The 11,320-nt window shown below is 36.1% G+C and overlaps 1 protein-coding gene across 1 annotated transcript in view; it reads right to left on the reverse strand.

The window, feature by feature from the left end:
* Positions 1-3,284: 3,284 nt before the first annotated feature.
* CNOT6L (CCR4-NOT transcription complex subunit 6 like) overlaps positions 3,285-11,320 on the reverse strand; it is a 97,499-nt gene continuing 89,463 nt past the window's right edge. The window contains exon 11 of the mRNA XM_007949050.2: positions 3,285-3,497. Coding sequence (XP_007947241.1) covers positions 3,285-3,497 — 213 coding nt within the window. The remainder of the gene's footprint in view (positions 3,498-11,320) is intronic.

Here is an 11,320-nt window from a genome sequence, read left to right on the forward strand (position 1 = left end):
AATGGTGCTGGGATTCTGCTCTCTGCTTGCTTTTAGGCAGTGCTGTTGCTTAAAAGTTGATACCAGGCACAATATTTTAAAAACAAAGTCAACAAGCAAGGAGCAGTAAGTGAATCTGAGCCTTTCCCAGATGTCAGTCCTGAGGATGCTGCAATATTCTCCATCAAAATATGTAAAGCTATGAGGCGGATACTGATGCCTGAGAGAGTGGGTGACTTGACATGCACTTGTATGAGAGTTACAATGGCAAACAGTGCAGTTTTCTCTTCCTCAAACAACACTGTTTGTTATAAATTTAAAGAACACTCCAGTTCTTAGACAAGTATCAGAAATCATATTTAACAATTAAGAAAATATATATCACAATCTAAAAATGCCCAAATTTTCTTTTATCTTTAGATAAAATAATACAGCAGCCCCATGGCAAAAAGCTTTATAACTTATTCTGAGAACTATAAAGTAAATGAGCATACATTTTACTTTCACTGAATATATATCATATGTCATTCACCTCTTCCTTTTGGCTTCTCACTGCCAAAGTTCCAAATGGCATGCATTTAACAAGACAATACTGAGGAGAGCAGCATTTCTGATCATCTGAATTGGCAGCTCAAAACAGATACCACTCCTTTTACAAAGTGAACAAAGAGTGATGGGTGTGTGAAATTTGGGCAGGGGCTAAGGGAAACCGTGCGCATGAAATCTGGGTCACCATGCCCCAAGTGTGTGCGCCACCCATAACATAATACAATTACCTACTTCAACAGAGCTGCTAACAACATTTACTAAAACCACATTAAAAATACACAGGATAATGAATGGTTTGAAAGAGTGCATTTGGAAGCAGAGAGAACCCAATTACACACCTTCTGCAACAGAGTGCCTTGATCATACACAAAATAAACTTAAGCTGTTTACAATGTTTCCCAATTTTTTTTTATTTTTTTCCCTCTACATTTAATTATTAAAAAAGTTTTATTAATAAATGGGCTCCTCTGTGGTTCATATACAATCATAGGTGAACTTTAAATTCCATTTTATACAAACATCTCAAAAAATATTGGGAGTGAAGTATGGTAGGAAATATTGCTCACATTGCTAATTAACATGCGTATTATGAAAGGAGGAAAATGTTTTGTTAGTGCATATACCTCCAGAGCAGAAAACCCACCCAAAATGAAAGATTTTAAAATAAAAACATACAGTAGCTGATTACAAAAAAAGGTAATGTCCACAAAATTAAGTTTTTCATGCTATTCTACTTTCCAGTACTATGCTTCAGGTAATCAATTCACATGGCTAGATGTTCAATGCTTGAGGTATATAAGAAGGGATACCTGCACACTGAGGAAAATTTGTCATCTTAAGGTTGTTTCTTTTTGTTTATTTTGTTACTTAACATTTTTAAAAGAATATTTTATTTACATCAAACTTCATTCAATTACAATGACATTCCAATTATAATAGATGACAAACAACGCCTCTACCACTAGGCACTTTTAAAAAGGGAGTTTATTTATGCTTTAAACTTCTTTACCCTTCCGATGCAATCCCATATATGATATTACATCATCCCACCACCCTAGTCCCACTAAAATTATCATCTGGGGAAATACTATCTTATATAGCCTGATTAATTTATTATGGAAGCAATTACTTATAAAATGACCAAAGAAAATGCATCTTTTAAGTTTAATAAAACAGCTTGAAGATGTCAGGTTTGAAAGAGGAGACAAATTGTATATTTAAAACTAATTAAATAATTAAAATTTGACCTGTACTTTATATATTAGTGAGACACAAATATAGGCTATTTTCTTTTGAAATTTCATTCATATAATGAAAAACTTCTTGTTTATTAAAAATATCACATTTTGAGACTAGAAACAGTAAAGTGCATGAAAAGTTTAAAATATAAATTTCATAAAACTCTTATAGCAGCAAAAAAGCAGAATAAAGAAAAACTTAAAAACACAGACACAACCTTTTCCTGTTACTGTGCCATAACTAACATCAAGCAGCCAACCAATTTTTCCCCCAGAAAACGATATTGCATTCACTTCCTCTTGAAGTCACAGATTTTCAAATGGCCCCTTCTGGGCGAAAAGGATTCCAATATATCTACAGCATCTACAGTGGGAATAAACCAGTAGCTTCTTAATTCAACCCTGACAGACAACAAAAACAAAGATTAAAAGCGTATGATGACCATTTGGCAGCTAGAGTCAGGAAAAATGATCCAAGGCTTTCAACTCCCTTTTCTCTCTCTCCCTCTAATCTTTTCCACTGTCACTTTCAAAACCAAAACCCACAGTCACTTAACCTATCTGGAAACACATAAAATATTACATATATTCCTATGGCTTTCCCTTTCTAAAACTTTGATCAGGGTCTTATTATTCAGAGTACTTATTTTAACATTGTACTGCAACATAGTATCTGTTTTTCTAGCACAACTAGACAGAAAAGAAAGGTAGATAATTATCAATAAAAAATACTGAACACTAATTTTATGATAATCTTAAGCATACCAAATTCTATTTTCAAGATGGGTGGCAGTATAAATACCTGCTTTTTCCGCATAAATAAACTAATACTTCTAATAAAATTATAACCAAAAGGGGGCCAAAAACAACAGAGCAATTTCTAAAAAAATATAAAATAAACAAAAAGTATGTGCCCAACAAACTGACACATGCTGTTAAATGCTTGATTCTGAAACCATATTGTGCAAATCACCTTTAATTTCTCACTACTTCTTCTTATGGCTAGAAGCTATACCATGGTTTATGTATAGATCAAACAAATGTAAGTGCTTTGTTAATGTGCAAATAACTTGGGGATTCAAAAATAATTTTGTTATAAAGGAAAATAGAAATTCAAGAACATTTTCCCTGAAAGCCATGACATCACTGAGTTCAAAACCTTATATTTACAGCTTTAAAAAACTGTCTTTTACAAAAATGGTTAGCTCTAAAGGAAATATTTGTTTTAGAAACAAATACACTGTTGTTGGGCCTCTAATTGGTAATTTATCGATTATGAATGTGGACTCTCAAAAAATATTTAAATTAAAATTTTGAGTAGAATACTACTTTGGTTCCAACACTAGTGCCAAATGATACCAATATGCACAAAAATGTACAAAATCTTATAGCAAAGACATAATGAAAGGAACCTGAAGAAGCAGCTTAAGGATAGCCATACTTCACTCCTACATACTCTGATTTACAACTGTACAGGTCCATAGCAACAGATCCCCGTCTTTGCGGGGCAGTACTCCACTACCTCCGATTAGGCAAGTGAACACCATTGACAAGAGGCAGGAGTGGAGGGTGGAGTTCAAGTTGTGTTAACAGTGAGAAGTGGTCTGAAGGGATGTGAGGGTGTGGACACCCAGTGATGTTGTTCTCAACCAGCCATTGAGGATCTAAAGGCCCCAGGACACCAAGCACGTTCATATGAGTCTTGGAATAGAAAATGTAATCAATCACGCCCTAGAAAGAGATTAAGGGTTGGGAGAGAAAGAAAAATGTACACTTAGAAGAACAATTCAAGATACATAAAAAACAATCCATAATTTTAAAAAAACGCCAAATAACTGAGTAATTTGTACTTCCACTACCTGTTATTTTAACAATGGATCGAATAAGACTCAAGTCTTCAATGGGTATTACATAAACTAAAGGTGGTTCAACAGGGAAACACAGCACTCAAAGCCCTGCATTTGTGCGGAAGTGATAAACTGAGATGCTAAACATAGCAAATGATGTTCTTAAGTATTTATAGAACTGGCCTGCTTGTTTTACTGAAATCTGTTTATGAAAATTATACTTATTTAATCAGCTACAAAACTCGAAAAGTAAGGATATTTATATAAACATAAATAAACATGTTTTCATTAGCATATACATAGTTAATGGAAAGGTATGAGTCAAGTTAATTATTTTAATAATAACTGGGATTATTTCAATTATTTGTAGATCAAGATATCTGAACACATCTGAACAAAGCCATGGTAAAGTGTATTTGCTAATCTTAATTCAACTTTTCCAGATTTGCTATATACATACAGAACACTATATATAAAATTGTTCTAATATCTGCTCTTTAGTTTAGAATATTCATGAAGGAAGGTTAGGTAATCTACTTCTGTAGTGATACCACCTTGGAAACTCAGGCACAGGTCACTATGAATCAGATCCAACTCGACAGCAGTGACTGACTCTTGATGCATCATGGTGATTTCTATTCAATACTTCAAATATTCAAGAAATGATATGATCACAAGCTATTATCCCTTCATTTCAGCTAATGCCTGTTTTTGCAGTGACACTTTAGAAAAAAAGTTAATAAGGGTTAGGTGGTTTTACTTCCCCTTATGAGACTACTCTTTGCTTCAACAAAACACAAATGAAATCTTCTCAATTATTTATGTTGACTAAAACCTTGTATATATTTTCACTTATGACAGTGCCATCATGTATATCAGCTGTTGGAGTTATGAAATGCTTTGCAAATACAGACCCCAAGAAAGACGTTAAATACTCCCCAAATTAAGACATACTTACTGAAAGGCATCAATTGTAACTGCTTTCTTGGTTTGAAATGCCCACAGTAAGAGTTCTTATCAAATCCCTTACTGGCAAGGTCACATTTGTGAACTCTGTACATATGTATATGTGGGGAAGGAGCTCTGATGGTGCGTGCAGTTGTTAAAGCATTCACCTGCTTATCAAAATGTCAGTGATTTGAACCCACCAGCCACTCCCTGGGATAATGAGGCAGTCTTTTTCCATAAAAATATACAGCCCTGGAAACACTACAGGGAAGTTCTACTCTTACTAACTACTCTTATGCCAAACTCTGTTTTTTAAAGCATTATCAGAAAACTATATAATACAAATCTGATAATGTAATGTTGTCATCGTCGTCGTTGTTGTTATATGCCGTTGAGTAGTACCCAACTCATAGAGACCCCTCCTTGGGTTTCCAAGGTGGTATCACCATGGAAGTAGATTTCCCGACCTTCCTTCTGAGGAGTGGCTGGTGGGTTTGAACCACCAACCTTTTGGTTAGCAGTCAAGTGCTTTAGGCTGTATGCTAGGAAAGGGTAAGTATGTGACATATGGGAAAGCTGTCCTTCCTCATTTCATTAAATGATTCAAGCACAACTTTTTGGGGAAGAGAAGTGAGAAAGCAGCACCAGAAAGTTTGAAGTAATCTGTTTACTCAACTTACCTTGTCTGCAAGTAACACTGGGAAAGGAGTAATTCTCCCAACTCCTTACCCTTTAGTTCACTCCAATCAGTTCTAGATTATATGAATTTGAGTTCTAAGTATCACTTTTCTAAATTCCCAACTTATTCAAGGACCAATAAAATAACAACCAAACACTAAGTAAGTAAACACATCCTACTGATGCAGTGTCTCACATTACTGCATTTGGATCTGTATTTAATGGTCCATCAAATAATATTTTATATTTGCTATTCCCCATCCCTTTCTGATGTGACTCAAAATAAGAAGAAATAGCTGCAGACATCCATTAATAATCAGAACATGGAATATATGACGTATGAATAAAAAAAAATTAGAAGTGGTCAAATATGAAATGGAACACTTAAAGATCAATATCCTAGGCATTAGCTGAAATGGACTGGTATTAGCCATTTTGAATCAACTGTATGGTCTACTATGTGGGGAATGACAAACTGAAGAGGAATGGCATTGCACTCACTGTCAAAAAGAACATTTCAAGATGAATCATGAATTGCAAAGCTGTGAGAGGATATTATACACACACATAAAAAGAAGATCAATTAATACAACTATTATTCAAATTTATGCACAACTAAAGCCAAAGATAAAGAAATTGAAGATTTTTACAGATTTCTACAGTATGAAATTGATCAAACATGTAATCAAGATGCACTGATAATTACTAGCAATTGGAATGTGAAAACTGGAAACAAAGAAAGATCAGTAACTGGAAAATATGGCCATGGTGATAAAAACGTGGAATATCACATGAGAGAATTTTAAAAGACCAATCATTATTCATTGGAAATACCTATTTTCAACAATATAAATGGTGAATATATATGGAATACACAGGAAACAAATCAACCACATCTGTGGAAAGAGATGATGGAGAAGCGCAATATCATCAGTCAGAACAAGCTCAGGGGCTGACTGGAGCACAGACCAATTGCTCATATGCAAGTTCAAGTTGAAGCTGAAGAAAATTAAAACTAGTCTACAAGAGCCAAAGTACAACCTTAAGTATGTCCCACCTGAATTTGGAAAATTCTCTCAAGAACAGATTTGACAGACTGAACACTAGTAACCAAAGATGAGATGAGCTGTGGGATGACATTAAGGATATGATACATGAAAAAAGCAAAAGGTCATTAAAAATACAAGAAAAAAAAAGACTAGAATGGTTATCAGAATAGACTCTGAAACTTGCTCTTAAATAAAGAGCTAAAGCAAAGGAAGAAATGCTGAAGTAAAAGAGCTGAACAAAAGATTTCAAAGGATGGTTCACGAAGACAAAGTAAAGTATTATAATGACATGTGCAAAGACCTGGAGAAACCAAAAGGGAAGAATATGCTCAGCTTTTCTCAAGCTAAAAACTGAAGAAAAAATTCAAGCCCCAAATCACAATTTTGAAGGATTTTATGGGCAAAATACTGAACAATGCAGGAAGCCTCAAAGGAAGATGGAAGGAATACACACAGTCACTGTCCCAAAAAGACTGGGTAGATGTTCAACCATTTTAGGACGTAGCATATGATCAAAAAGTTTAGGTTGTGTGTCAACTTGGCTGGGCTTTTGTTCTGAGTGGCTTGGCAACTGGATGTAGTTATTCCCCATAATGAGATTGTAAGCACCTCCATGGTGCAATCTGCTGTGAGCAGCTAAGTGGTTGAAGGGGAGCTGCCTGTTTCCAGCAGGGAAAGGTATCCAGCTTTTTGGCACATTTTGGGCTGTGTTGCCTGTCAATCTTGGGACTGTTCCTGGATTTGAATCGGTGGTCTGACGTGTTGCCTGCTGATCTTGGGATTGTTCCATTTTACCTGCCAATATTGGGTTTACCAGTTTCAGCAGCCAGCAGCTGCGTGAGATAGAAGCCTCTAGCTCCAGTGGGTCTGGAACAAGAGGCAGAGCTGAAGCACAAGGCTGAGGGACCTTAATTGAGACCCTAGAGAGATGCCCCTCTGAAATCAGACTTCTAGTCTCCTAAACTGTAAAAACATAAATTTTCTGTTAAAGCTATCTACTTGTGATATTTCTGTTATAGCAGCACTAGAAACAAAGACAGTACTGAAGGAAGAACTCCATGCTGCACTGAAGTAATTGGCAAAAAACAAGGTTCTAGGAATTATGAAATACTAATTGAGATGTCTGAATGAACATATGTAATGCTGGAAGCACTCACTTCTCTATGCCAAGAAATCTGGAAGACAGCTACCTAGCCAACTGACTGGAAGAAGTATATATTCGTGTCCGTTCCAAAGAAAGGTGATCCAACAGAATGCAGGAAGTATAGAACAATACCATTAATGTCACAAGCAAGCAAAATTTTAATGAATATAATTAAAAAATGGTGGTACCAGTACATTGACTAGAAACCGCCAGAAGTCCAAGCCAGATTCAGAAAGGGATGTGAAACAAGGGATATCATGGCTGATGTCAGATGGACTGTGGCTGAAAAGCAAGTAATACCAAAAAGACGTTTACCTGTGTTTTTTTTTTTTTTTTTTTTGAAATATATAAAGGCATTAAACTGTGTGGATCATATTAAATTATGGATAACATTATGAAGAATGGGAATTCCAGAACACTTAATTGTGCTCATGGAGAACCTGTACATAGACCAAGACAGGTGTTCAAAAAGAACAAGGGAATATTGCATGGCTTAAAATCAGGAAAGCTCAGGACATTTATGTCAACTGGTACAATATAGCTCATAAAGACAATGTCCTCCATCCTACTTTGGTGAGCACCATCTGAGGTCTTAAAAGCTTGTGAGTAGCCATCTAAGATACACTTACTGCTTTCTTCCTGTTTAGAGCAAAAAAGTATGAAGAAAACCAAAGTTTCACCGAAGCAATTACTCCCAAGAACTAATGGACTACATGAACCACAGTCTACATAACCCCAAGACCAGAAAAACTAGATGGTGCTCTGCTACCACTACCAACTGTTCTGCTTGGAATAACAAAAAAGGGCCCCAGACAGTGAGGGAGAAAAGTATAAAACAGAAAATCAAAATCACAAAAAATGATCAGACTTACTGGTCTGACAGAGACTGGAGAAACCCCAGAGACTATGGCTCTAACAACCTTCTGACTTGGAGTTGAAGCCTTTCCTGGAAACCACCTTTCAGCCAAACAGTAGGTCCATAAATTAAACAGTAACACCTGAGAATACATTCCTTAGAACAATCAATTACACGATATCAAAAGAACAACACTTTCCCAAAAGCAAAGATGAGATGGCAGAAGGGGTAGAAAATTCAGACCTAAGTAAACAGGAAATCTAGGGTGGAAATTGGGAGAGTACTGACATATTGTGGGGAATGCAACCAATGTCATGGGACATTTCATTACAAATTATCAAAAGGGAAATTTGATAACTTGCTCTTTAAACTTTCACCTAAAGCACAATAAAAATTTTTGAAATAAAATCAGGAAAGGTGTGTGTCAAGTTGTACCATTTCAGAGTTCTGGTGAGATGGTGGAATAGGCAGAAAGACTGCACAGACCCTCTTCAATAAAGAAAAGGGGAACCAATTAACACAGATACAGAAGATAATCCTGGATCCCTAAGCCTTGAAGGGAAGGATATAGAAGTGGACTAAACTCCAACTAGCAGAAGAATTTGCATGAAAACACCAAAAAAGGAGACATATAGAGCTGCGGTCCGGCAGCAATCCTGATGGCACAGACAGCTTGGATACTGCCGAGTGGTATTAGGACCTAAGAAGTAACGTAAAAATCAGCCCTGCTAGCCAAGGACTGCACAGAGGACTGTATTGGTGGCTGGTGAATAAAAGGAGAAGCAGCAAAGAGAAAGGTGGGCTGAGCTGTGGACTTTTGCCTGTCCAGAGGACACAGCCATTTTGAATGTTTACAAGCAGTTCGACTATGTTGGATATTTAAAGTAACAGCATTTTCCCAGATTCTAGGGACTTAAGAATAGGCTCCACTTCCCGAAAACCACAAGGACATTCCAGACACCAACAACCAGAAAGGTGTGATATTCCCCTTGTTAGTCTTATACCCCACATACACACTCTTGGTGAAGAGAGATGTGGCCATCCCTCACTCCCACCCACCTTCCAGGCCAAAAGGAATTCCATCCCAGTCGATGTGCTTGGATGGAGTCTGGGTGCCCTGCCCTGCCCCAATTTTTTTTTTTTTTCTTTTTTAGTTTGCTTGTTTTTCTCTGTTTTAAAATTATTATTATTATTATTGCCCTTTTTAGTATTATTCTTTATTCTTCCCTTCCCAGGTTCTAGTTTTCACCTTTTTCTCTTTTTCCTGTTCCTGGTTCCAATTTCTTTCTTTCTTGTGGTTAACCTCGTTCCTTGTTTTTCTTTTTGCATTTTTCCCATTTGTTTTTCTTCATTATTCTCCTACTCTATCTTTTTTCTCTTATTGCCCCCTCCCCAGATACTGCAGGGTTTTTTTGTTTTGTTTTGTTTTGTTTTGTTGGTTATTGTTACTGTGTGATTACACAATGTGATTTTGTCCACTTGCTTTACTTTTTTCATGGTTATTCAATTGTTATTTTTATCTGAGTGGGAGATAGCAACAGTGCCCATAAGACACAACTACACCACCCACACCTCCTAAGGCTTCACTTACTAAGTTGAGTGAGAGCCACCACCTTCTTCTCCACCAATGGGCCAACAATAAACAACCACCAAGAAGAGTCTGACTCACTCTTGGCTGCTCTTCACCAACAGTTAACAGAGATCTAAATACAACAACGTCACAATGTCTTGGAGACAACAAACAATCACTGTCCACACAAAGAAGCATGATAAAGCAGTACAAACAAGGGAACAGGACACAGACCAAGAATACATCCCTGAGGAAGAAGCACCACTGGAATCCCTGATAAAGTATTCAAAAGAATTATATTTAGGTATCTTCAAAGGATTGAGAGAAAGATAAAGAAAACACTGACAAAATTAAGAAAAACACAGACAAAAGCCTAGAACAACTTGGGAAGAAAATACAAAAGCAAAATGACAAAATAAATGAAAAATTAGAATTGAATCTCAATCTACAGATAGAAATCGAGAAGATTAATACTAAATTGTCAGAAATAGATAACATATTGAAAAAGCAAAGGAGTAGAATCAATCCAATAGAAGACAGAATTAATGAAATTGAAGACAAATACCTGAACACTTCTTTGGAAAGGGATCAATCAGAAAAAAAAAAAATCAAAACAAAATGAAGAAAGTCTAAGGTTCATGTGGGATACCATCAAAAGGAATAACCTATGTGTCACTGGAATTCCAGAACAGAAGAAAAAGATAAAACCACTGAGAAAATTGTCCAAGATTTGCTGGAGAAGAACTTCCCTGATATGATGAAAGATGAGAACATACCTATTCAAGAAGTCCAACGAGCCCCAAACAAGATAGACCCCAAAAGAAAATGACCAAGACACATCATCATCAAACTCATCAAAACTAAAGACAAAGACAGAATCCTGAAAGCAGCACGAGAAAAACAAAAAGTTACCTACAAAGGACAGCCAGTAAGAATAAGCTCTGATTTCTCAGCAGAAACCATGCAAGCGAGAGGGCAATGGTATATATAAAACCCTGAAAAAGAAAAAAATTCAACCAAGAATTATATACCTGGCAAAATTGTCCCACAAATATGACGGTGAAATTAGATTTCCAGATAAGCAGAGACTATAAGGGAATTTGTTAAAACCAGACCAACCTTACAAAAGATGGTAAAGGGAGTCCTTTGAACAGAAAACCAAAAATAGCAAATAACAACCAAACACACAAGATGACATAACTCAAAAACTACAGCTATGGACATATGCAAAGTAAAATGAGCTTACAAGAGTGTAAACAAGGAACCAGAGACATCAATTGGCAAGTGACAACAACTACAAACAAAAAGATGGAAAAGACTGTGTAGTCACAGAACTTGGATTGGATAAGAAAACAAAACCCATCAATATGCTGACTACAAGAGACACAGCTGACAGATAAAGACAAAAATAGACTAAAAATCAAAGGTTGGAAAAAGATATATCAAGCAAATGGCAACTGTA

The sequence above is a fragment of the Orycteropus afer genome, unplaced genomic scaffold (genome assembly GCF_000298275.1).
Source record: "Orycteropus afer afer isolate SDZICR_OR568_19922 unplaced genomic scaffold, OryAfe1.0 scaffold00235, whole genome shotgun sequence".
NCBI classification, from domain to species: Eukaryota; Metazoa; Chordata; class Mammalia; order Tubulidentata; family Orycteropodidae; genus Orycteropus; species Orycteropus afer.